Source organism: Bemisia tabaci, chromosome 7 (assembly GCF_918797505.1).
Source record: "Bemisia tabaci chromosome 7, PGI_BMITA_v3".
In the NCBI taxonomy this organism is placed as follows: Eukaryota; Metazoa; Arthropoda; class Insecta; order Hemiptera; family Aleyrodidae; genus Bemisia; species Bemisia tabaci.
Window position 1 is genome coordinate 29763336 of NC_092799.1, and position 27696 is coordinate 29791031.

General features: G+C 35.8%; 3 protein-coding genes across 6 annotated transcripts; 2 read left to right on the forward strand and 1 right to left on the reverse strand.

Annotated features, from left to right (window-relative positions):
* The first annotated feature begins 17 nt into the window (after window positions 1–17).
* Window positions 18–8675, forward strand: LOC109041901 (ubiquitin E2 variant domain-containing protein pendolino). Of its 2 annotated transcripts, none has more exons than XM_019058414.2 (7): window positions 18–282; window positions 1048–1220; window positions 2742–2806; window positions 3771–3871; window positions 4461–4648; window positions 5653–5831; window positions 6664–8675. In XM_019058414.2, exons 1-7 carry the CDS (start codon window positions 262–264, stop codon window positions 6672–6674), a joined length of 738 nt encoding a protein of 245 aa, XP_018913959.1. In that variant the 5' UTR covers window positions 18–261; the 3' UTR covers window positions 6675–8675. The 2 variants fall into 2 exon arrangements, with proteins under 2 accessions (XP_018913959.1, XP_018913954.1); XM_019058409.2 differs by having other exon boundaries at window positions 5653–5821.
* A 140-nt stretch (window positions 8676–8815) lies between these two features.
* Window positions 8816–13256, reverse strand: LOC109043600 (UPF0598 protein CG30010). 2 transcript variants are annotated; one of them, XM_019060863.2, is made up of 3 exons: window positions 12978–13256; window positions 11254–11302; window positions 8816–10577 (listed from the first exon to the last, which is right to left on the reverse strand). In XM_019060863.2, exons 1-3 carry the CDS (start codon window positions 13131–13133, stop codon window positions 10135–10137), a joined length of 648 nt encoding a protein of 215 aa, XP_018916408.2. In that variant the 5' UTR covers window positions 13134–13256; the 3' UTR covers window positions 8816–10134. The 2 variants fall into 2 exon arrangements, with proteins under 2 accessions (XP_018916408.2, XP_018916416.2); XM_019060871.2 differs by having other exon boundaries at window positions 12857–13027.
* A 1581-nt stretch (window positions 13257–14837) lies between these two features.
* LOC109042318 (coiled-coil domain-containing protein 39) lies at window positions 14838–26022 on the forward strand. Of its 2 annotated transcripts, none has more exons than XM_072302818.1 (12): window positions 14838–15014; window positions 15865–16088; window positions 16875–16994; window positions 17297–17443; window positions 17821–17979; window positions 18408–18629; window positions 19275–19466; window positions 19928–20143; window positions 20781–20996; window positions 21959–22123; window positions 24509–24663; window positions 25882–26022. In XM_072302818.1, the coding sequence occupies exons 2-11, from the start codon at window positions 15990–15992 to the stop codon at window positions 24542–24544; spliced, it is 1572 nt and encodes a 523-aa protein (XP_072158919.1). In that variant the 5' UTR covers window positions 14838–15014; window positions 15865–15989; the 3' UTR covers window positions 24545–24663; window positions 25882–26022. The 2 variants fall into 2 exon arrangements, with proteins under 2 accessions (XP_072158919.1, XP_072158918.1); XM_072302817.1 differs by lacking the exon at window positions 25882–26022 and adding an exon at window positions 25303–25442.
* The last annotated feature ends 1674 nt before the right edge of the window (window positions 26023–27696 follow it).

Sequence of the window (27696 nt, forward strand, 5' to 3'; positions counted from 1 at the left end):
ACCATCGGAATTCTCACGAAAGCAAATACATTTTTACCGTTTTTACCGAATTCCTGTCAATTTTAATTTTATCCTTTTTACATATTTTTTATCAATCTTTCACTCATTTTATTTAAGTTTGCGTGCTAGGAATAGTCCACCCTATAGTTACCTCTTTTTCCTTGTCTTATTGTGAATAAACAAACAAGTGTGATCTGTTGCGTTCTTTGAACCATGACCAAGTGGTCACTTTCTCAACTCTACTTCTTTTGAGGACTCATAATGGCCGGTACATCCAAAGAGGTAATCGTCATTTAATTTTCCAACTTACAACTGAATAAATTATGGACCGAGGACTATCTCAGTATCCATCCATAAGTTCTGCATGATTTCGTCTGCGACAAGTCGATGCGAGGGTGTCGGGTATCCAGGTACCCTTATATTTTAGAAGTAGCCATCACAGCACTGTGCGCTTTGCAACACCAAACAAGTATAAGCACCCTTGTCTATCCATACAGAGACATTCTGAGAAATTGCACCCTCTAATTTTACTAAGAATGCTACCTATCTATGAATCAGCTGGGTGTCAGTGCCTCACACGTTACCCTCTGGTAGGAATCGAATCTAGTATCTTCTCAAGCAACCCAAGGCTATTTGCTTGGTGAGACATGTGTGGAGAATGAGGGATGGTTGGTTGCATCAAGAAATTTATGATTGGGTTTCCCATTGAAGAAGGCGGTGAGGGCAGCCAGCACTGGCGTAACTATCGCATCTGCCGCCTCTGCCAAACGGGGGTTGCAGCTTAGCAAGGGATGCCAAAATTTTAGAGAGGGAAGCACTTAATGTGCAATTGGGGAGAGACACGCCCCAGACTGGGGGGGGGGGGGAGATTCCTTTTAATGTCACTGATAGCCAGTAAGTAGCTGTTGATAAATTATTTCCAAACTAGAAGTGCCTAGCATTTTCCGTTATTTACATCTATATGCCATTGAACTGATCTGTCGAGTTTTTTGCTTGTTTTTTTCTTTATTCCTTTGTCACTTTACCTTTCTCGAACGTCTCTTCTAGTCTGGCGAACCTGAGCTGAAAAGACAAGGATCTTTACGTCGAGTAGTTCCATCTCTACCAGGTAGCGAGTCAATGCTGAAGCTTTTGAGCCGAAGTCACATTTCTCAGCCAAACAATGTGCAGCTGAAGCCATTTAACTCATTCTTTTTAGAATACAGCATCATTTCCGAATTGTAAGTTCAGCATGTTTCTCCTGTGTTTTACTTTTCAATTATCAAGTGTTATCTGCAAGATTAAATTTGACAATATGTTGGTGAGACCAGGATAATATAGATGGCTAAAGCATGAAACTTATCTCCATTGCAGTGTTTCAAAATTTCAGCTCCTATTTTTTTATTTTGAGGAGAAAGAAGCCGCCTTTATGGCTTGAAATTTATATAAAATGTTCTGCTAACAGAGAAGGAAGATTAAGAAAGTTTCCAAAAAATTACATCAATTGATTTTCCACCAAAAAAGTAAAGAATGACAGGAAATTTGCAACATTGTGAGCCGGGATATGCACTTTGGCAATCGATATATATCTTATTTTGTTGTCCCAAATTACCATTTGTACTCTCATTTCTGGAGGAAGCAGCTCACAGATTTACAAATGATATTTCGTGACAGCTTATTCCATGTTTAAGTCGAAAATTTTGCTTCTCAATTGAATAGGGACGTGAGAAAACTACTAATGTCCATTTTTCCAGTCTTTAGTTTCTTTGAAACGATAATACTTTTCGGAGTTGGAGGTAACCACCAAAGTGGCGTCAATACTGGTGTCCGGGTCACCTTAATCCCGAAACGAGTCCTTTCTTCACTTTTATGGTTGTATCATCTCTTTAAAAGTATTATCTTAACTCAAAAAAGTGAAGACTGGAAAAACGGACATTACCAGTTTTCGCATGTCCCGAATCAATTACTTTCCCACTATGAAAACTTGTGACACAATATATGACAGGCATAAAGAGGGCAACCCTCTCATCAGCATCATCTTTGGTAGTTTTGATGAAAGTTTAATATCATTATCCTTAGTGTCCAGAACAAAAATTTTGCAGGTAGTTGGAAGATTTCATATATCTGGTTTTTGAGATTTTCACCTGCATATCGACGGTGAAACTACCAAACCACGTATCTCGGTTTGCGACGTCGCAGACTTCCTGTCATACTTTATTTTTTAAATGAAAAACTACTTAACGTCCAGTCTTGAAAATTTCTGTGATTTTTCCTCTTCGCGCGGAGAAAATTCTGTGAAAATTTCAAGGAATGATATTGATTTGGTCTACTTCCAAAAATTAATATCTAAGCGTAGATTTTTAAACACTGCAAACGAGATACGTGGTTTGGTAGTTTCACCGTCGATATGTTGCATTTAACGTTGTATTCCAAGTAAAACATCAGAAAAATATATTTTGTTTTTCCCTGTGTTCTTAATTAAAAAAATTTTCTGCTGAAGCTATACCTGACTTAAAAAACTCTTTCAAATAATTCATTTGAGTTTTCTGCAACAGATGTTGATTCTATTAAGGGAAGGGAAGAGAAGGATTTCCCAGTGATTTCCAGAACAAAAACTCTCGCAAACTTTTCAAACAGGAGTCATAAGAGTAGAAAAAAACAAAAACAGGAAAATTCAGGTAATTTTAAAATGAAGAAATATATAATATAAGTATGTAAAATGGAAACCCTGTTTTACTAATTATTTTTCCTCCCCTTTACAGTAACATTGTTGCGCGGCATAAAATTCCTGGTCTTTATACGGCTCCGTCTGCAGCTTCACCCCTGGGTAAGTCACTAGCTTGTTCCTCCTTTCCACACTGTAAAATATGACTTATGTGGCCCACAAAGATACTTCTGTTTTGTAAAAAATGAAAACTTAGTTGATGTAGGCAAGGTGGATGAAGAATGGTGGTCGCATTTGGTACCCTCTTTACGTTACGAGGTATCGGTCACATGAACCGACGCCGGATCCGCCTATATTATCCGCCTATGTAGGTAACTTGCAAATCAATAAGCTAATACAGAAATGCTGTTTCCTATTAATGTGACATTTTTGACTTGTAGAGTCATTAATGAGACATCGTGTCCACTAAATCAATGATCAGGCTTGTCCATGGATTTTGAATCCTCTCAGAAGATCAGGAGTTAATATCTGCTTGCTTTCTGTGTTGGAAATAAATTCAATGCCAATTCTTCTCCATCTCTAAAGTTTTGGCGAATGACTTAAAGAAACAATTGAAAAATCAATGAATTTCATATACATCAAGTCCGATCTTTAACAGGAGAATAATTATATTACTATATCCGTTTCACTCAAATGCTGTTACAGCATGTGAATTTATTTTTTTAAATTTTAGTATGCTCTCAAATCTTTTGTTGCATTTTATCTGGAACTTTCAAAATAACTTATTATAAGGCTACATTTATGGAGCAGCCTCAAATTTCGATTACAAGTTAAAAACTACTCAAGCTGCAGCATTTAAAATCTTCAGAATGCTTTGAAATGTTATCATATCATTTCATCAGATATATTATTTTAGTCGACTTTTTGAAGCTGATTTAATGGCTTTATTATTTGATGTATCTTTATAAAATGTTGCCAATTCTAAGAAAGGAAAATAGGCAAAATCAAAACGGACACTTCTTAAGGGTTGTATCACTAAGCATCAAAATATCAAATTAATGTACCACCAAATCAGTTTATTTCAAAGGAATATTTTATTAATCTTAACTTGATTGTGTTATTTCAGAATGGTATGCTGTTTTATTTATCAGGTCAGGGCCCTATGAAGGAGCAATTTTCAGATTTACCATGCTTATTCCTGAGACGTTTCCTGATAGCACGACACCTGTACGTATAACATTCATTTGTCTATTCTGTCTTAAAACCCCATTTAGTGAAAGCATCTTTGGACAGACATGAGGAAGCGGGAGGTGATTTGTAGAGAAGGCTAGCTGTTTTGGAGCTTTTTTTCTCTTCATTTACTATCATGTCCATCTCATATTTCCAGATTTCATCACCCAACATTCTTATTTCTATTGAATGCTGACATTTTAGAAAAAAGTATTATGCATGAGCAATGACAACACCATTTTAGTACAATAACCTCCAGATAAAATAAAAAGTAATGAAAACTAATTCAGGTGTTAGGACGAAAACCTATTCTGTAGACACTATTTTCTCTTAAATTCACTGCAAAATGGACATTTGACTTCATCATGCCCCAGGGACAGTTGTAACAGTCTATTACGTCTGGAACAATTTTTGCATGTATGCCAAATAGCTGAAAGAGAAAAAAACAGGCAGCTCTTTGATTCCATATTTGCTTTACAGTTTTCATTTCTCCGATAGAAAATTACTAACGATCACTACTTGTAAATGTGAAACGTTTTCAGAAAACTTGCTCTCATTTTCCAAATTTTATTCAAATTTTTTGCAGAAAGTCATCTTTCAAAGTGATACATTTCACCCGCAAATTGACAAAGATAGTGGGGAGTTGAATATTCGAGAAAAATTTCCCGAATGGCGGAAGGATCTCAACCACCTGTGGCAAGTTTTGGACTACACTCAGTCAATATTTTACAATATTGAAACTAAAAATGCTGTCAATTTAGAATCCACCAATTTGTAAGTAATTATTGAATTATTTTCCTCATTCCTTTTACACCTGTTTGTGAGAGTTTCGAAAGATTGAGTGAAGGGACCCATGACGTTTCTTTTATTATTAGTCTGTTGTTTCAATAATTCAAGTTTAAGGTCATTTCAATGTAACTATCTTACCAAGTTGTAATGGATGATTAATCCATATCTAATGAGTTTCCTGTATCGGTAACAAAGGGCACACGTTGCCTTGTTGGAGCAGCCATTGTTGCCACTGGCATCTTACTTTTGGGCATTTTTTTCTTGATGTGCCTTTTTAGTCATTATGGCAGATCTTGATAGCATGTTTTTTAATACAGTTTTGTCAAAATGCTCATGGTACCTATGTAATGGCATGCGCATGCTTTTAATGTGTCGGTCAAAAAATTTCTACTGTCTTCATTGTTATAAACATGTCATATCTCCGTCAATTTATACCTTAACAAGCTCCCACGGTTGCATTTGAAAGGTGATTTGCTTCAAAACCTCCTATGAATCAGAATTCCAATCAGCGATTTTGTCTTTACAGTATAATTTAAGTCTCAGTTGCCTTTGGACACCCTGTTTAAAGTAATTGAGATTGAACAAGTTCTAATAATCTAAGGACCCTCTTATAATGGGTCGACGGTGTACCTAGATGATCATGTATTGATCGTCCCTGAGTTTCCATATTTTTTTTTTCTCTCCCATATTCTTTTTTTAGAGAATGATATTTGCAGGATTTTCTTACTTAGAACTTTTAGAAAATTTTCTCAAATGGACAGCAAAAGTAGCATAAATTTTAAAACAATATTAATGAGCGGTCATTCTTTGAACTAGCAGAATGTTTCAGAAATTTAAAAGTTGTTTGTCCAGATCTATATTTTTCTAGTTTTACCATCAATATATTTCCGTAGAGTCATTTCGAGAAAGTCCAAGAGTCCTCAATTCAAATTTTTCTGCAAATTCTTTCTATGTATTCAGTAAGTAACCCCTTTTTTCATACATCATAGGTTTGAAACTGATCTAGAAACCTGGAAGTTAAGAATTTCTGCTTGTGTGGATGTTAGCAAAGCAAAAATATTCGACCCACCGCCTGTAGATGACAGCAATTGTCTAAAATTTAGTCCTTATAGTGAAGAGGTGCACGGTACAACCAAGAAAACAATCTCTGCAGGCTTGGTAAGACTAAGTTAGTATTCTGACTTCACTATTGCATTACATACTTCATGAACTTTGCTTCGCTCATACAGTAACACCAGCACCTTTCAAATGAATACTTTAATCAGATGAACAAAAACTTCTCTCTGTATTTGGAGTGATTGTAATAGTTTGGATAGCTCTGAACTGAATAACTCAAATTGAGGAGCTTTCCGAAAAAGGGTACATAGCAAAAAATTGTGTCTGAGGAAAGTGCATCTTAAGATTCCATCATTACTTTCTGGTCACTGATGATAACTTACATTGGAGCTTGGACTCCCGATTTTGAACGTAAGTCACAGTCAGTGGCCGTAGAATAATGATGGAAACTTTAAATACATTTTCTTCAAACGCGATTTTTTGCTATGTGCCCTTTTTCCAGAGAGCTCCTCAATTGTATCTCAGAGTATCTAATTTTCCGTCAAGCTCTATGTTTTAAATGAACAGTAAACAATGTAAAGCCTCAAACTTCCTGTGAATTTCCCCCAGAGTTCAAAACCTCACAAAATTTCTAGGCAAAAAGTTGCCAAGCTCTGCATGAAAAAGAAAAAGAAAAAGAGAGAGAAAGAGAAAAAAAAGGAGCAGAAGACAAAATAAGGCTGATTCTGCCAACAGATGTCCAGTTTTCTTTTCAAAAAGTGTGTTTTGCAGCAAACATAGAGTGCAGCAAATCCAATTCTTGTTTTTTGGAGTATATTACCATGAATCATCGGTCGTCTAAATTGTGTAGATTTATGATGTGACTGGCATCTTCACCGATTTTACTTATTACTTTTCATCAATGTTTTAAGGCTCTTTTGTCATCTGCTGATCTTTATTTGCAGGAACCACGTGAATCAAGTATGAAACCTGCCCAAAAAATATCCTGGGTCCAACCTGGTTCTCTGCAGCCATTGTCAAGACCAAATTCTTGATATAGGCTGTCTCTTCGGTAGAGGAGTTCTCACAAGGTTTGCCTTAAATTCATTCTATTCATCCAAATATCAAGCAAAAGGTGGTTAATGAAGCAGAAAGGATTTGTTGAACAAGTGCACACATCGAAGGATGAAATGAGTACTCAAAATTTCCTGGAATGTTGCTTTTGGTTCACCCTCTACAGGTTTAAATATTTTATGAATATCAATTCAGATAGAAAATCAGTTATGTCAATGAGTAATTGTAACAAGTAGATTCTTAAAAAGTAAATTATATGGTTTAAATTTGCCTAGCAATGTCATTTGCCTGAGTTTGATTCAGTCAAATTGATTTCAGTTGTTTGTCATCCAGATGAATTTTCAGGAAATCTAAATTTCCATTAAATGTCCGAGGTAATTGAATCAACCTTCCTCCAGTAATTACAATCAGCACATTCTGTATTGGTGGGGAATACCTCTCGCAGGAAAGAAATTACTGTTGCAAAAAGTGCTTTGCAATTTGCACAATTCACTATTTTTGCTGATTTAACCTCCGCAGCAGTAAGAAAGAGAGAGAAGTCTCAGTGAGGAACCATATTACTACGATACTTCTCTGGTTCAGGTCTACTGTGTTACCATTTACGGTATGTTTCACTCCTATTGATCCGCTAATTTGGATTGCACCAACAAGAGCAGGGTTATATTCAATAAACAGACATATCACTATCATTACAAGTTTGAAGACCTAATCCTATTTCTTGATATACTAATTTCTAATATTGGTTTCTTTCCCTCACCCCCAAAAGAGAAGAAACTTTTGTTATATTGTAAATTCTCACATAGTAATCAGTTATTTTAATAGTCGATTTTGCGTATCATGTCAAGGTATCCAGGGACAAAAATTATGAAGGCTGTGTAATTTTCTGTTCTGTTCCCAAAGGCATGCTTTTTGGGTACTGCGATCATTATGGTCTTGTGTATGAAGTACATGAATTAACCTTTTCAAATCTTTTGGGTCAGATGTTCTGAAAAATGGCTACCATGTTTTTTCTGATTCATCTTTCCCAGAAAGGTAGAATAAGTAATTAAGGTCATATTGGTGGCCGAAGTACAAGACAACGCATCTCCATCACGATGTTTAAAAATTTCTCCTCCTATTTTGTTTTTTTAAAGAGAAACAAGCTAACTTTCTACCTTGAAATGTATAACAAATATACTCTGCTTACAGAAAAGAAAAATTGAGGAACTTTCTAAGAAATTGCATTGACCAGTTTTCTAGAGAAAAAATCAAGTGACAGGAAGCTTACAATGTCGTAATAATTGATAATCTCTGTGTTTTCATTTTCAATGTTGAATTGTCTTCAATGCCATATGAATAGATAAACCTCGTCGTCAGAAACAGCAGGAAAAATTTTTCAGGCATATACTATACATTTTACCCTTACAAAACGACCTTGGTTTCTCACCATCATGCGTCTATTTTTAGTGAAGTTATATTTTGCCTGGCAAAGCTGTTTTTACGGAAATCTTAATTTTCCAAATATTTGGTGGTTGATGAAGAAAAAACATAGTTATTTTTGAATTCAGTGCTAAAAAAATACATCAGAATATCCATCAATACATCCTGCATTCTTTTTAATGTAGATCTGTGTAGTTTTTACTGAGGCATGCTGCCTTTTCAATAGTCTATCTAAAGTTTGAGAGGGCCCTTAATATGAATTCTCCATAAGTATTGCATATTTATCGGTTATTTTTTTATAAAGTAATCAAAGAAGGGATCACATTTTCAGACTATTCTTTTGCTATCTCTTGTACCTTGAAGTTTTTTTTCTTTTTTGTTAAACTTTTTCAAATTGTTGAGGACCAATTTCGTCCATTTGTAACAATATTTTGATTGATAAATATGTTGAATAAATATTTAATGTTTTTCATGGTTTCTGAAATCTGGTGTCAATATCAATATTTAAACACCTTTTCCTCTCCTTTCTTTAATGCGCCTCTGCTGGTCAAAGATGAAGATGGATGGATTTGAAAATGTTGTTGAGCATTTGACTTCTTCAAAGAAGAAAAGAAATAAATAGAGTTATTTATCGAATGATTCTTGTAATCTATAAAATAATAAAAAATAAAAAACGTAGGTTAACAATATTATTTTTACTTATCACAGATTTTTAAAGCAATTTTTACACTACAGACAGAAAAGAGATTTTGCTGGTAAAGACACTGATTAAAGATTTTTACCGAACTAAACATTTCAAAAGGCTTAGAGTGAACTATGTAGCATTATTTTACGTAAACTAAAATATAAACCCATATGTAAAATATTGAAAGACATCATTCCCTTGAAGGAAAATCAATTTCTCATATAAAATGAAAAGAGATGAAGAGTTCTCTGCCATTTAGGGTGAGAACTGTATGAGTCGGTTATTCCGAAAATCCCGGCTTCTTGTTTTCTAGCATAAATTCTCCGTTTTCTTAAAAGAAACAATCGAAAAGGGATCACATTTTCAAATTGAATGTTTCAAGACTCCTACCTTTTTTTTGACATCTATAAGCAAAAAATTGAATTAATTTTTCAGGGTCTAATGGAGATGTTGCATGTGTGAGGAATTTGCGATTTGACCATTGATCGTTATGTAAAAGTTCGCGAGAAACACGATGGTGCCACTGGTTTTCTCTGAAATCAACTCCCAAGGTCAAAAAAAGCTCTCAAGTTGAGGCCAAAATGGAGGGGATACCCCACGCTATCCTGAAAGTCCACCTCTACATCAACACAAACTCTCCATGCAAAGATAGGGAGCAAATACATTGACAGGGCTGCCACTTTAATTGGGGACTCCAAAACTGAAAACACGGCAACCCTGCTAATGTATTTGCTCCCTATCTTTGCATGGAGAGTTTGTGTTGATGTAGAGGTGGACTCTCAGGATAGCTTGGGATATCCCCTCCATTTTGGCCTCAACTTGAGAGCTTTTTTTGAGCTTGGGAGTTGATTTCAGAGAAAACCAGTGGCACCATCGTGTTTCTGGCAAACTTTTACACAACAATCAATAGTCAAATTGCAACTTCCTCACACATGCAACATCTGCATTGGAGGTGGAAATGATTATTCTGAAAAAAGTTTCAATTTTGTTAAAACTAAACGGAAACATTAGGGATTACAGGCTTTGTAAGAAGCTTTTTTAAGATTTTTCATTAATTCAGGACATCGATACTTAAACAAATTTATGTTTAGCTGCTGATCACCTATTCAACAGTGCTTATAGATCGTTTGACAAAATCAGATCATATCCTTGAAGTCATGTATTTCTTAAAAATATCTTCATGCAGGTTTCCAAAAAAAACTGGAGAAGGAATGAAGTTTTTCCTAGTGAGTGATAGAATTTCATTTCTGCACATACGCTAGGTAATAGGATCACTTCTTTTTAGACCAACTTTCTGAAACCATTCACTGTCTAGATCATAAATCTGGTTGTTCCATTCAAACTGAAAAGGTATCTCACTATCCTCTTTGAATTTAAAAAGTTTACTGAACTCAATTGCTAGTTTCGATTGTATAAGTCCGACAGAGCCGTGTTTTTCTTCAGCCGGATGGTAGATGCGACCATTCTCTGCCATGTAGATTTTTGTAGGTTCAAACGGCACTTTGAGGGTATCACCTGTGTTATTGTAGCCAAACCATTCCACTTCCGTGTCTCTGATCACATGGGTAAAAACTATAGGTAAATCATCACATCTGATAAAATTTCGTTCCCGCCCGCAAGGTGATACGTATGGGAATTCCGGATAACGTCCTGTTTCGTTCCTTCGTAGACGACTGAAGAAAAACTGTAGAAATTTTTTCTCTGGAACAAAAAATCAGTTGAACTAAGTAATCGTAAGTACTGGAGGCGTCTCATTACTTAATAAGGAGTTTCATAGAAATAAAATAAGTTTCCATCAAAAAGTAAATTTCGCTTTTTAAGCTTTATTCAACCCAGGGTAAATGTGAGATCCTGAATGGTTGATGCAGTTCTAACCTTTGAATACTAAATTAGTTGAGTGTCCCTCTACTAGTGAGCCTGATGGGTGTTCTTTCACCTAAAGTTGACTTAAAAATTCTGCTCACGTATCACAAGCTGGGCTTAATGGATAGAGTTTGATCTGCCAATAGGGTCAACAAAGACCCAAACTAGTAGAGATCTCTTAGTGGGACCTAATCTAATCCATGTAATCCATCGAATCTGGCTGAGCTGAAAGTTTCCCCTTCAGTCTTTTGCTGAAACTCACTGAAGTAAAGTATATGACTCTGCTTCTAATTTATGGTTCTTTCAGGCTTTGATTTCCGTGCAAGTTTTAAAAGAGGAAGTTTGTATTAAAATTAAAGGAATCAAAAATGCATTTTATTTCTTCCCAAGCTGTTGTGTGCTTTACTGAAAGGCTCTGCCTTCATCTCTTCAACTTGGAAATTTAAGCTGAAATAAGTAAAATTTAGAAAGGAAAAGATTACATTGTTTCGATTTCATTTTCGGGAAACCTTACCTTTGAAACATGAAGTAAAATTTTTCATTTTGGCGTCATCCAGGAACAACTGAAAAATATTGAGAACAAGCATGTTAGAGAGAGTGAGAATTTGTGAGCAGACCATAGTCCATACCACAAAAAGTGCCAGATGAGGAGCTGAGTCAGTGATTGGCTCAGGATAGCCATTTGGTAAGAAAAGGCCCTAAATTTGAAACCAAATCCCTGAATCAAAAGAGAAAAAAAAATCCCTGGTATATGATTCTTAAATTAAAGTACATATTCATATTTGTCTCAAATTTATAGATTTTAATTCTGTGCAGCACTACCTCAAGTTTGCATCATCAAATTGAGTTAACAATACACCATGTTGAAGAGGAATCCCAGATTTGTATACTTTATCTTACCATTAATGTACGATATCCAACTCATTTTGAGTTTATTGAAACTCTTTCCAAAAAATCGGATTCACAAGAGGTAGATACATGTTTCAAATGTGTTTGATCAAAAGGCGTAAAATAACTGGAAAAAAGGCAAAAGCACTCATTGCAGAAAAATATTGAAATGTGAGAATATTGATATCCATGAATGAAATTTTTTCCATTGTGGTAACGCCTTCCTTTTTTATTCACTTAAAAATTTGATTGAATACTCTCAAGACATGTAAGCATTTACTTCTTGAATATCTAAAAATGACTTATTATTGCACTCTACCATGATAAACTAGGTAATCATTAGTAATGTGTCGGAATGGTAGCAATGCTTGCTACTTTCATCCCAAAATTCATCAAAGAGATCCAAGAGACAATATACTTCATGGATGAGAGAGAGCAATTTTTAAAGAAAAATCTTGCAGTACCCTACAGATGTGCTGTTCCATTAAATGTCAACTTCTGTGAAATTGTGACATTCTCTGAAACTTTCGGATCCTCCAGTGAACCACTTGACATGATGCTAATTTAAGAAATACGATACATTTTTTTTTCATCAAAATTTCACGTAGAACATGATTTAAGTCTACAACAAAAGTTATTGGAAGTAACCCCCGACTATATATTAAGGGTTTTTTATGAAAAAAATCCATATTTCCCGCTCCAAAACAGGAGAAGAAGAAAAAATTATAAAAAGTTCATGCCAAATAAGTTTACCCAGTTTTAGACTGCGACAGAAGATCGTCTGACGTCATTTTGGCAAGAAAAGCAAATGCAAGAAGGGAGATGGTGGACCTTCTGTTGCATTCTAAAATAGTGCAGATGCTCAGTAAGCGCATACTCAAATCTCATTGGGTTCGATCTGTTTAGCATTAATAATTACATTCTCTGCAGTATAAAAATACTGCAGCCTCAATCTCCGTTCTTTGGCTCAGCTATTGCACTTTGTTTACACCTAGGACAACTCAGGGCGGGGATGGAACACTGCTCAATTAAGAAGCCTGCCAAAACCATTGTAGTGTACGATTTGATCCACATAGACTGTTGCTTTTGTAATAAGCAGCAAATTCAAATATTTCGGAACCAGTATCAACCAAACACTTTAGTTGGCAAGGAGTAATTTTTGTTGTGCAAATCATATTCTACGTGGAATTCGGAAGAAGTAACATATATCAGAGTGCTTAAAGTCGTACCTCGTCTAGTGGTCTATTGGACGTGCCATGACCACCTAGAAAAATTTGGCAGTGAACATCCATTGAAATCTAATTAAAATTCAACAATATTAAACTCCAGTCTTCTCCTTCAATACATTACCATCCCTTGATGATCGATGAAATAAAAATATTCGCGGACTTTGGGTTCTGGGGATTGTCCTTGCTGATAAGAGACACACCTTTGACCAATACATGTTCTAAAATGTTTTTGGACTTGTAAGAAAGGACTGAAAATATGATCAACACGGAACACCATTAAAATAAAATTAATTACGGACGCGAGAGAAAATGGGAAAAAAACGTAATTGAACTTGGATAGCTTGCGGCTGACGGCTGACCGCTGAATAGTCTAGTCAGTGATAAGTGATTTTAACCTCAAAACAACTCATGGAACTATTTTGATTTTGCATCACAGATTAGTCCAGATCGCTAACATCCAATCTAGCCAATGCTTAGAAAGCGTGAGTAATTTTGCTTCAAGTTAGGCAACTTTAGAAAATTGATGGCACTACCAGTAGTGAAAGGACTTGACCGGATTGAGAGAAATTTCCTCTTGATTCTGATTATAAAGCTTTAATAAAGTATAGATAGTAATGTATAATGATGGTTTTTGATCAAATAAGATTTTATCAAGTACTGTTATGCTAAGTATTCTGTTTCAATATTCTTACAACAGTTGGTAGCAATTAACTGCTCTCATGGGGGCCTGGCGGGAATTCAAAACTAGGAACCAAAAGTCTCATTTTGGCAGGATTTTGCTTTAATTTTCGGTTTCTAAGGCTTTAAACTTCAAAAATATGATATATTATAATCTGCAAATTTTTTCAATAATGTTATCTACTCAGTATACTGATGAACTCTGATTTGTTTATTTCCACCGATAAAGCACAAAAACATAGCCCGATTATACGAATAAAGAAGGAGAATTAATTAAAATACGGGTAAACAAGGCTAAAAATTATTGAAACACTTAAAGGCAGGACGTTTCGAGCTGCTACCAGCTCATTTTCAGCTGCAAAAACACATAAAAACAAGTAAAAAATTGAGTGGCGACCTGACCCCAGCCGTTATTATGAGTGGTTACGTGATAACGGCTGAGGTCAGGTCGCCACTCAATTTTTTACTTGTTTTTATGTGTTTTTGCAGCTGAAAATGAGCTGGAAGCAGCTCGAAACGTCTTACCTTTTAGTGTTTCAATAATTTTTAGCCTTGTTTACTCGTATTTTAATTAATTCTCCTTCTTTATTTATTTCCACCTTAATTATTTAATCTGGAAATATTGAACCACATAAATTCTACTGAGAAACTAATTCTTGAATTCTTCGGAACGTTTCATCCCACAAAAATCTGAAAAAGAAGTATTCTCCCGCCGAAAATCTGCTGAAAATAGCCAAAATTTCAGTTTTGGTTCCTAGTTTTAAATGCCCATGGATTTTCCCGCCAATGGCGCTCACAAAACTACTCACGCTCCTCCGCCGATGTTAGCGATCTGGACTAATCTGTGTTTTGCATAATCCCCATGGTTGACAAGATCAGTTGTTTCAAAATCGCTCGCCCTGTGATTGGTTCAAAGCTACATTTTCCCAATGATTCCTCTTTTCGAACAGAAGGAATCTTAACCGCAAATTCTGAACCAGACGCTTTGATTGGTCTAGAGCGGTTCATTCCATTTATTCCGAGTTGAACCAAAATAAGCGGGAATTTCAAATAATTCCGGATATCCTGTTTACCAAATAGTTTCCGTTTCCGGTAAAGCGGTGTTGTCAGTTTTATTTATCGAATGCTCTTAAAACTGACAACACTGTTTACCGGAAACGGAAACGATTTGGTAGACAGGATATCCGGAATAATTTGAAATTCCCGCTTGTTTTGGTTCAACTCGGAATAATTGGAATGAACCGCTCTGGACCAATCAAAGCGTCTGGTTCAGAATTTGCGGTTAAGATTCCTTTTGTTCGAATAGAGGAATAATTGGAAAAATAGGTTGTAAAAAAAAATGTTTGTTTACATGCGTGTTACATCGTGGTTACATACGTTTTTTTTTAATCGTGGAACTAATCCAATTAATCGTACTTTAATCTACCCGTGAATTGTATAACTTAATCTTCATACCAATTGAAAAAATCTTGTGCTTGTGGTAAGGAAATAAACTCGTGTTTTTCTAAAATTCTTGACCGGTTCAGAGTACAGGCACAGGCACACCCCCTCTAACGCACGTGTTGGCACGTGTAGCCCGTGACAACCAACTCAAAAAAATCATACCCTCTCCTATTCCACTCCCTTTCTTTCTTTACTCCTCACCTCCGATGTGGATGATATGCGACAACCTCCCTCATTATGCAATGTACTAATTTCCTTTTCATGCTTGTATACGCCTCACTCATACCCAATGTCTCCTCTCATCTGCACTCTTGCATCAAAATTGAGTCCACGCCAAATAAGTTTGTGCACTACTAGTCTAAGACAGAAGATTTCCTGATGGTACTTTCACGTATGAATTAAATGGAAGATTCAATATGGCGAATCTTCTGTCATAGTCTGAAAGTGCGTAAACTTATTTGGCGAGGACTCTATGTTCTCCACACTCTGTGACAGACCATCTCCAGTGAATGAAGGTGGATCTACAGCACTTAAAGTTTTTGCCTAACAAGACTGCGCGTCTGTAGAGAAGGGCTTTCTCACATTTTCTCATTCCTTCAAGGACAGGCTCTTGAGTCCTATGCGCTTCGTTCATATGCTGATAGTAGCCGAGAGCACATCGTCTTCGGATGCTAAGTTGTTCTGCCCTGCTCTTTTTTCATCTATCCTTCCTTTTCCCTTTTTTTCCTCTATGTTTGCTTTACAATTTATACAAACTAAATCTCCTCTCGCTCTGCTACTCAGGTTTGGAGGTAACGAGGAGTCCAATCCATCCTCTCTTATTTGCCACTCATAAAATTTTAATACATACCTATTTGTGATTTTCTTTTTTTGTTTTTTAATGCCAGAAATGATCTGCTCATGGAAAAGACTGATTATGGAGTGATCATTGTCAGTTCTTTATTCAGTTGACGGAAGGAAAATTTTATCCTAGACTCTATCTGAGAAAGCCAGAGAAAGACCACTCATCACCATGTTACCACAGGTTGAAGATCTCATGAAAGAGCTCGGTTGGGCTGATGGATTTTGCATACCAGTAGCCAATGAAGAGAACAAAGCTCTTGAAAAAGAGGTATGTACAAGGTTAATAAAGCTCATAATGTATGCACCTCTTTCGGTGAATAGCCGTAACTTCGTCGACTTAAAACATTCAAAATGCTGAGTGTATAAAATTGTTATCCAGAAATATATCAATATTTGCACTCTTCAAACCTGGACTGTCAGACCTAGGTAAATATATTAAACAGATACTCAGCCAGTTTGAGCATGAACACTTGTCTATTAACAATTGTATATTATAGTCTTTTTGTCTATTGTCTATTTAGCGCGCACTATCTTTTATGATATCCTTTTTTATGCACCTGTCTTACCTGTTATACTACTCATTCTCTCTCTTTTTCATCCATAAAATTGACTTCCTCTACCCTGTAACCTCTGTATTATAAAAATAATTTGGAAGGGTTTCCTCATTTTGCCCTGTTTTCACAGAGTTCCTGCTGTTTTTTTCTTATTCTCAAGGGATACCTCCATTTTATGCCAGCAGGGTGGTTGCGATATGGGGAAATTTCTGTACTCGTGGTCCAGTGATGAGCAGAATGTTTCGTAACCCTGGCGCTATTTTTCGCAAAGAACCCATCATGGGTAGGTTAATCATGAAACAGGCAAGTCAGTCTTCCCCAATGGTGCATATGTCTTCTAAATATGAGAGAGAAAAAAACAGCATTAATTTTTTTCTTCAAAAATATTTTTCCGATTATCATTGCCACTGTTTTTGCTCCTATGATGAAGTATTTTTGAAATCAAATTGTATGTAAGTAGCAGTCTTCTTTTATCTTACACCATTTTTAATAAATTACAGGTTGAAGAACAGTTACGAAAAAAAGCTGAAAAGAAAATTGCCCTTGAAGAACTGCAGGAGCGTCTGGAATCACTAAAAACTCGGGATAAGCATCTACTGGAAGAACTAAAACAACTTGATGTAAGTTCAGAGGTGTAAATTATTCTAGGCCTCCAAAATTTTCTGCAATGCGCTGGGTTTCTGCAAAAAGGTGAACACAATGCGCTGATCAAAATTTTGTTAAATATTGGATTACTTTGTATGTGTGTTGAAGTTCTATGATTCGTTTCCTAGAAATACAGGATTTAGAATCATGGTCAATTCGTAAAAGGACCATTCAATTTTTACATTGTTTTACATTACATTCCTTTATTCTTTTGACTTGCAAGATTTCCCCCATTTTATCAAATTCTTTTAATGTTATCATATGTGTATTTCTTTAGGAGCTTGTAGCAGCATATGAAACACAATGTAATGCTGAAAATGAAATGATATTATCTCTGGAAAGGGAGCACAGTATCATTCTGCAAGAAAAGCAAAACTGTAAGAAGAAGCTGAATGAACTCAGAGACTCTCGACATTCTTTAGAGGTCTGTATTGAATCTCTCTTTATTTTATTTTGAAAATGCGCCTGAACTCTATGGACTCTCTGAAGAATCCTTGCCAGAGACGAAAGATGAAATTTCATTTCATACGGTATTTCAACGAATATTTGAGAATTTGGTGAGAAACTTCAGACTTTGACCCCATGATATTTTTTCAAAAGTTTCCAAACTAAGAATTTACTGTTCCTATGCATTTCATGGCGTACAGAATCCATGGCTAAAGTTTTAAAAAAAAAATCATTAAAATTCATTATAAAATTTCATGAAATTGCATCTCTGGCCCTTGCTTTGATTATACGAATATGTTGTAGTCATTGCATATTACTCATATTGGTTTTTTTTTGTTTTTTATCCTTTTCTAGAATGAGAAACTTCAACTTAGATCCAAATTGAAGGGATTGAAAGCATCGGTTGAGTGGGGTGAAGAAGCTCTCCAGGCCTGGAAGGAAGATTTGTCAAAAAACAGTGGTGATGCAAATTTATTAGAAAAATATCAACTTGAAGATGACTCTAAATTCTGTGTGAGTAAATAACAAAAGTTTAGGTTCTGAGAGCCTCATTGTACGCAGCCACAATAATTGTTTGAAGGCTTTTTTCAATAGATAAAAAGAAGAAGTTAGTCTTTGCACTACCGCTCTGGCATTTACTTACAGAAAAACATGTAGTGCCATTTCGAATGTCAGGTTCCATAATTTTTCCCCCCAATAATTATTAAAGCTACAAACGTCACAATGATACCATTGAAGGTAATATTTTCAGACTTCCAATGGACTAAGAGTAATGGAAGTTCCTGTGTGAGGGCGTTAGTAAATTGATTGGATTCTGCAAGTCATGTACTTCTCCAAGAAAGTGGAAGTCATAGATGTCAATAATGAACTTCTCTGAGCATTTTTGTTTTTTGTAACTTTTAATAGAGTGTTAAAATTCAAATCTGACTTCATGTTTCTAGGAGGTTGAAGTGAAGCGGCAGAAATTGCTTTCTGATGTAATGCAAGCCCAAAATACTCTAAATCGCCTTGTCAGTGAATTAAAAATATCTGAAAATGAACTCTGTCACACAACAAAGATGTTTCGTCAAGCCCATGAAGAACGGAACAAGCTTCTTGAACAGTGGGGAGCTGCTGTGAATTTCTTACAAGCTAGAGATGACACAATAATGAAAACTTTGATGGTAAGTACGTTTTCATTAATTTTTTAGTCTGTAGAAAGTATACATTGGGAATAAAATGTTTCAAGTCCTGAAGGTTTTCTTGAGAATGTGTTCATTCAAAATGTACCTTCTCAATCAAACAAAAAATTGTATTTTCTCACAAGCAGAATAGAATACTCTCAAGTGAGGTTTCCCTTTTAAAATACAAAGGTGGATCAATGATTGCTTTACTGAATCTATTTGTCTTTCAACAAGTTTGTTATCTGTTTTTTGAAATGATGACTTATCTCTACAACAGCCTTACCTGCATGATTTTCTCTAGCCAAGTTTTGACTTGTTGTCCTCTGTCTTCAATGCAGTTCTCTAAAGTCAATGTCAATTCTACATTGTAGTTAAAAATGCGTGGAATTGATTGTTTGCTACAACTAATATGAGAGTAATTCTCAGGCTATTATTTGATGATTCTTATGAATTCAAATTTTAAAATGTTAAACCTCAAAAAGGTAGACAAAAACAGTTAAATTCTTTAACCACTGTTTAAAGTGACAAAAATTAAAGAAATGAATAGTTTCATTTGGATAGAGAGAGAGGAATAAACAACCATTTAACTACCTGTTCATGCTCTTTTCGAAGCTTGTAATGGTTTATCCATGCGTCTGTTCTTAGGAGCTGCAAAATCTCAAGAAATCTGGCAGAGAGAAGTACAAGCAGCTTTTACAAGAAAGGCAGTTTTATGAAGAGCAGTTCAAAGATAATTCTGAATTGTATGCTTCAATAACAGAAAAATCCACAAATTGCGAACATCTACGAGAAGAAAAATTAAGGATCAATGAAGTTCTCCAAGAAATTTCTAGTCAGGTAATGGAAGTGACGTATCTACAAATAAAATTCATCCAAAAGATGAACTGTTGAAAATTTGTTCATTTTCTTGAGTTCTTTTTATCAAGTAGTAATCTTTATTGTGTAATCAGAATTTTCTTTCTCTCTTTTTTAGCTAGGTGTAGAGATCAGACTCTTTCAATGTCAGTTTATCACCGTCTGTTCAACAGTTTCATTGCGTTGAACAACTCTAATTGTTAAGCACCCATAATACAATCCTCAAACATTATTGTGCAAATTGGTTACAGGAAAATGACCTAACCTCTCGACTGATTTATTCTCGCAAAATTACTAACTCAAGTTTTAAAGTTATTGCTCAAAGTCTAAAATTTGCATACTTATTGCTGAAAGATCATCTATTTGGAGAAATGCATCCTTATTTGTATTAGAAATTGTTTATTGTGGGCTGTTTTTACGAAATTGGTGGACTTGTTCTACAGGTCCTCACATCTCAGCGAGCATTGGCAGAGTTGGAACATGAGTTGGCTCGAGAGGAAAAAGAAGAGAAAAAATTGATGGAAGAGTGTGATATCAAAGAAGCATCAGTTAAGTGTCTAACAGAATCTATCGAGGACTTAAAAAATAAACTCAAAACTTTAAAAACTGAAACAACTGAAGCTCTTGAACGGAGTAGAATCCCTCACAAAATCTATGATGTAAGTCAAATTCTATTTCATGTTTTCTAGCTAATATTATAGGTATAAGGATAACACTGAGGATACTTAAATTACTATGGTACTACTAGAGAACTCTCTGACACCCGACACCTCCAAATTAAAATTTTTTAAGACTTGTCTCAGCTGAAACTGAATCCCCCATCCACTGTTAAAATCTCTCCCAAATCAAAATATAAAATTTTCAGTATCCTCATACACTAGAACTCTCTCTCAAATCTAAGAACATATCAAAAAGAATTTGTGCCAAAATGGAATGATTCTAACTATTTTACACTTAAGAATTTTTCAGTGTAATGAAATCATGCGTGAAATTAATGTACATCAATCTGAGACGCAAAATTTTATCCCAAAACATGGCTTTTGCAATGTTGATGTTGTCTGAAATTTATATTTTACTTTTTAAAGATCTCAGGTATTTTCTATACTGAGAATAACGAATCAATAAAAGCCAATTCTTGATCTCTTGACTCCTTCTCTTTTTCCTGATTTTCTTGGTTTAGTTTTTTATTTTTTTTGGAGGAAAAAGGCAAAGTCAAATGAATCAAAAGCACTGACAATCCAATTTAGGAAAGCAGGCTTCAAAAATAATCAATTATTTTATATTTTACTGTTTAAGGACAAAGTGAAATCGTTAGAGCAAATATCTGTGAAACAGAAACGACTTCATGACTCAATGCATAAGACCGAGTCTGAATTATCTGCCATCAAAAAAGAGGGCGAACTTTGTTTCCAAGAAATCCAGTTCTCTGAAGCTCATTCAGCAGCACTTGACAAAAAGATGAAATCAATATCAAAAGAAATTTTTCACCAGGAAGAGATGTTGTACAACCAGGTAATCTTAATTTTCCATTCGTCACCATTTGCAGGAGAGAGGACCTTAATGTCAAAAAAGTCCAATCTGAAATTATGGTACCACCAGTCAGAGGAAAGTATAATGGACACTTGGGGGGGGGGGGGGGTGCAAAGCAATCCAGAGTTATGATATTTTGAAATTTGTAATTCTAAAATCGTAATTTCAAGAAAAAGCCATGTCAAGTTTTGATCTGCTATGTTAAGTTTCTGCACATGTTAAAGGTTGGTTCTTGTAAAATTCAACGAAAAATCGTTGGATTTTGCTGTACATGTTTACCCTTTATTGTCATAGAAAGAAATTGAACTGCTCATAAATCGCTGTGTGATAGAAGAGAGAGTACTGAAAACTTCAGTTCGGAATTTTAACCAACCTTGCTTAAAATCGCTCATCTGAAAAAATGTTCCTCTTGCTCTAAAGCCCCCTTCCCCATAGTTTGTTACATGTGTATTTCATCTACAATTGAATTATTTTACAGCAGTTTAATGTATCATTTAAACCATTCTTCCCTCCAGATTTACTCGACTACTCACCATTAAGGTAGTCCTCAAAGATGCATGAGCATTTTCCGTGAAGCTAAGTCTTTTTTTCTTCAGTTCTAACTAAATCTATTAATGTTTTTGTAAATTTGTACCAAGACTTGAACGGAACATAAAACTTTTTGGTGATCTTCATACAACAGAAAAGTAACTGGAAGCATTTTTAACATCCTGAATTTAGTAGACCCCATCTTTTCATCTACTTAAGCAACAAGCAGTTTCAGTATGTTCGCAAGCCCATGAAAAGGGTAAATTTACCTCAAACAGGGTTTAATGTTGTTGGCTGCTTATTATTAATTTGTTTTTTCCCTCCTCTCTCTATGTGAACTCCCTCAAGTGAACAATACTTACCAAATCTTTTTAGAATTTTGTCTCCAAGTTAATTTCTGTTCGTTGTCTTTTCAGAACTTGCAGCTGACTCAAATCAACACTGAAATTGCATTTTTAGAAGGCAAACGAGATTCAGAGTATTTGGAATCCTTGAAAAAAGAAATTGAAATGCTGGAAATCGATTTGAAGGAAAAAACTAAAGACCATGACTTTATTCTTACCCAAGTTACTCAAAGTGAAGTGAGTATCTATTTCAATCTCTGGCCGAGTCAGAAAAATATTAGCACTCAGAAAGAGCACTTATCTTTCCAATTTTCAATATATTTTTAAAATACAGATGAGTCCAAAAAATTGAGAATTATGTTCACTTGTCACGCCAAGTTGAATTTTTCCTTTAAGTGACCTTGGCCTTAGTTTAGAGACTAGCAGTAAAGGGCAATTACTTGCAACATGTTCCTGGGCAAACAATTCACCTTACACAGATGTGCATAATTGCATTTTAATCGTAAAGAAAACTATGTAGATCAGTTGCAATATGGTAAAATAACTGTAGGATCAGTGGCTTATCACATAGATTTATAATCGCAAAATGCTGAATTGAGGCCCTCCATTCTTACCTAGAAAAATGCTTTACAGCAGTCAAAGTTGCCAAGCTGAGATTCTGGCGAGTATTCGTTGAACAATTACTTCCTGGTAAGAATAGTCAGAAATCACATGAATGGCAATGCAATTATTGTGAACTTGAGAAAAACTGCAGCTCCGTACCGGGTGTTTCTAATCTGTGACTCGCTACTTTTTCTTCTGTTGTTGACTGCCTGTACTGTTGGTGATACTTTGTCGGTAACTCCGCATTTCTGTCAGACTGAGTGTGAAAATAAGTCAACAATGGGACCCAAATAGGCAAAGGACCCCGTACACCTCTTATGGGAAGCTGCACCTAGGACGGATTTGCCTTCTGAACTTATGTCATTTGATTCTCCTCAAGATGCTGATCCAAAGTTATAGGTGCGCCAACTTTCTACGATGCACAAACCGTTTTCCGCAAAAAACCTAAGAGATGATCTCAATTATTCGGCATAAAAAAGCCAGTAAGATTCCCTCATTGCAGTACGCGTGTGAACAAATCAGGGGAAACTCTCGCACTGAGCAGCATCTTATCACCGGATTCCGCTCCGCCCTGTTGCTCGTCCATCCAAATCAAATTCTTGAAGAGCATGAAGAACAGGAAAGTCTAACGGCTACCGGGCAAGGGCGGGAGGGAGAATAGCCCCTGAGTCGGCAGGGCAGATAAGAAGAACGGACACTCGCTACGCTTTTGCCGTATTTACATCGGGCCTGCCTCAAATGCTTTGTTCTTTTTTTATTCATATCGCCGAATAATTTGAATCTTCTCTTAGTTTTTTGCGAAAAGGTGCATCGTAGAAAAGTTGGCGCACATATAACTTTTGATCAGCATCTTGAGAGAATCGAAGACATAAGTCAGAAGGCAATCCGTCAATAGTGGCTGCTTCCCATAAGTGTGTGCGAGTCCTTCTATGTCCAGTCTAAATCAGATTCTAAATTTATCCCTAAATTGAATAAAATTGTTTCTATGGGAAATTAACCGGATAAGAGATCCCACTTATCAGTAAGTCAACCTATGGAGGTTATTAAAATCCTTACTTAAATCCTATTTCGCAGTCAGTAAGTTTAAGGAATCAATTTTCCAGTGGGACATTCGGAAGGTAGCATTTGACAAAGACAGAATTTTGAGTCTCAAAATGGGCCATACATGTTCAAGTCGTCATGTTGTGGTTTTCTCCTGGTTTCTCTCTACTTTCATCTTCAAGGTTATATGCCCTCAATGTTACTTTTTTCTAGGATGAGCTTAAGAGGATTAAGTCAGAATTCTCGAAAGATGATCCTGAAATATCAAAGTTAAAAGATTCCATTACAGATTTATCAATTATAGTTGAAAATGGTAACTCCTTTGTCTTCAATGCACCTCATTTCATTGCTGCTCGTTCAAGCCTAAACATTTTAATTTTTTAATCGTGACATCTGCTGAGAATAGAAATGTTCTCTCATGCACCAGTTTCTTTTCGCTTTTACTTTGCACTTTAGTCCTTTTTCTATTAAAGTAGGAGGTAGAGAAATGATGTAAAATTCATTCTGACACAAAATTTTTGTTTGCACCAAGTAGTTGTCACCCAACACAATCTAATAAGCTCTGTATAGCATTGTGTTGGTAGTTTGTTATGGCAGAATCAAACTTTCTATTATTCACTGAAAATATCACAGTTTTCTCAAAAATTAAAAAAACTACACTTTTTGTTAAAAATTTCCTTTCAAAATAGAACTATGATCTGCTGCTTTTTATGATTTCATTGAAAATCAGCTGTGCCAGACAGTTATGACCTCCTACAAAAATGAGATGTAGTAAATCGGCAGAGTATTTCATATTTTCTAGAATTTTAACCCTTCAACTATCACGTAATTTTGTGTAATTTTATGGTTCCTACGTTTGTTAGGAAGGAGAAAAAAAAATCTCATCTCTCCTACTATGGATTCAACTCTGAAACATTATTTTTTCCAATAACCTTTCCTTTTTGAGCAAAATGTTCATTCAGTCTTTTTCTTAACCAGGTCAAAGGCAGATTCGAATTGCTGAAAACGAGGTAAATGATAAACGTGTTGAAGAAAACTTGCTGAAACTTCGCGCCAGCCATTTGGAGAAATTAGTCGCAAAAGGAGGGGCTTCCTTGTGTGATCTAGAAAAACAGCGCTCATTTTTGGAAGCTGTAAGTATAATTTATTTCGCTCTCTCTTTTTCTCACTCCCCTTCAGAAGAAAAGTAGAATAAAGATACAACCTTCTGATGTGAAAGACCGAAGATAATGACTTACTTTTGATACTGATCCTTACCGAAATCCTGATCCATGAAATCATGATCCAATCATGATCCTGATCCATGTCATGGTTAAAAAAAATGAAGGACTGAAGTGCTCAGAGGTACCTTTTTGAGATGTGTTTTTTTTTTAAGTTGGGTTGGAACTTTCAAAGGGGTTTTTGATAGAATCTACTCCCTGGCAATCCGAAGAATAAGTTTTAGGTGTCCTAGTTTATTTTTTATAAAGAGCTTGCTTAAAGAGCTTTATAAAGTTGTATTTTAATCAAACAGCTTTGTTCCCTGACTCTCAAAGATTGTAACCTCAAATGTCTTTTTTTCAAAACTGATCTTTGAACTGCAAACTACAAATCATCAGAGTTCCGGTCTGGTTTGATGTACTTCTATGTGTTTGGTTTGTTTTTTATATTTGTGTGTGCCAAAATGTTTGTGAAACATTCCACTACGCAGTAATATTGGTCCTAATATCCCTTGTAAGTGTGCAACACCATTGACAACAGATGATTTCAACATAGTTTTTTTTCTTGTGTAGGCAATGAAAGAGCGTCTGATTGAAATAAAAACAATGAGGACTTTATTAATCACGCATAAGAAAGCTTTACAAGATGATCTTTCGGAGTTGAAGAAATCAGTGGAACATCTAAACATACGTATCAATCAATTGAAGAAAAGGTTAGCATAGAAGTATTGACAGGTTTGATAGTAAATATCAAAAAGTATCCAACTATTTACCTAATGTTTTGCTGATGTCCAAGCCATATGGGGCACTTACATTACCTGGATGCTCTTGATAAGTTCAACTGCAAGTTGTCTTTTTGTACCTCTGTCTGGCGGGAAGACCTTTCGCAAGTTTGTTACTTGCTTGCACAACCATATCTCAGCAAATTTATAGTATTATAGTAAATCGTGGCGTTTTTAAAGATAATACACCAGCACCCTCCACCTACTAAGGCATTAAAATTTTTTCAGAATAGGCAATTTAAGGATCTACAGAACCTCTACTTTTCTCAAACTTGAAGTTTCTGCATAAGAACTTTTTAGGTAAAGAGTGTTTATGATGAAATCAAAAGTAACTTAACATTTAAGAGGAAAAAAATGTGGTTTTTCTTAGGTTGGAAATCATACAAGATACGATGGGAGAATACAAAGGCTCTGACCAGGTGACAGTCACCCAGCTAAAAATAAAAATTGCCCAAACAAAGGGTGAGCTTCAAGAAGAAGGTGATGATCTGGATGCCAAAATCAACAAAGCTGAACAAGAAATTACTGCAATGGAAAACACATTGCAGGTGATCAATGCATCAAACAACCTCTACAAGAGAAGCTTGAGTGCTGTGGATTCGGATGCACCAGAGGTAAAGGAATTAAAAGAGATGGAGCGTCAGTATCATGCTGCATCACAAGCTCGGAAAGCTCTGGAAGAGAAACTAAAATCACTCCATGAAGAAATCGAGGTAGGTGATGTTATTGCAGTTGGAAATGAGTGGCTTTTGATGAAATAAGCAAATTAGGACCTTTGAATGAGTTTCCGATAATCCTTAATATCCATACTTCATTGATGATTTCCTGACTCCTGTATTTTGGCAGTAAGTATATTTCCTAGGAAAACACGCGCTTTTCTAATTGATTTCACCCTAAAGTGTAAGTACAAAACAACGTATCTTTATTCTGGTATTTCAAAATTTCCCCTCTGGAGAAAAACAAGCCAACTTTACAGTCTGAAACTTATGAAGAATATTCTGCCAATAGAAAGTAAAAATCAGGGAAGGAAAGCTAATAGGATTCATTGGGATCAAAGTATCTCTAAAGAAAAAAAGAGTATGATTTATAACACCTTAATCAAAAGCATTCTGACCTACGGCAGTGAACTGTGGCCCATGAAAGATCGTACCAAAAAGATTCCTAAGGCAACTGAGATGGATTTCTGGCGAAGATCAGCTGGAATCTCAAGGAGAGATCACATAAGGAACGAAAGAGTCCGTGAGATCATGAACGCCGAGCAGAACATCGTGCATGAAATTATGACCAAACAGCTTGTCTGGTATGGTCATGTTCAACAAATGGCAGATGATAGGTTGCCCAAGAAGGTGCAAGATTGGGTTCCTCCTGGGAGAAGACGTAGGGGACGTCCAGAAAAATCGTGGATAGGTGGCATTCAATTTGAAATCACAAGATGCCATTTACCAGATGACCTCTGGATCGATAGGCAAGGATGGTGATTAGGTGTCGCAGAGCGCCCGGGCGTGCTGTACAGCGACTCGAATGTATGTATGTAGAAAGTAAAAATCATAGAAGTTTTCAAGAAATTACTTTGACTAGTTTTCCTAAGAAAAAATGAGTATGAAAGGAAGTCTGCAATGTCGCAAACGGATGTACATGGGTTTTGCACTTTGGCCATGGATATAATGTGATCAGCTACAATGTGTTTTACGTAGGCCCACATCCCACTCAGTATTTTGTTCAATGCCAATTGTATTACTTAATTTTCCAAGCTTCACCCTATCTCCCTTGAAAGTCTCATGCATTCATTGCTCTTTTTCTTTCTCTTACAATATCATACCATTCTTTCCGTTTGCCCCGCCGGCCATTCCTCTACTTTGTGCCGGTGGCTGTCCCTCTTAGTCTCTCCGCTGCCATGCCTTATTTGTCTCTTTACGCATGCCGTTTTTGAGGCCACAGTAGGGGGTCATCCATTCTCAGTCGCATCAAAAAATCATGAAACTTCACAATTATTCGTTTCTAATTTTTTGAGGCCTTGGTGTGTTGTAAAATTCACCTTTAGTCTCCCAAATTTTAGATTTTTGACTTCTATTTTTCCAAGGACCGGTTCTATCTCCTCTTGCTATGGATTTTTTTTGTTCTAAGAACATAAGAGTGAGCGTTGCCAACGTAGTATGTTTCCACTTCTCACATATTTTTTTTTTTA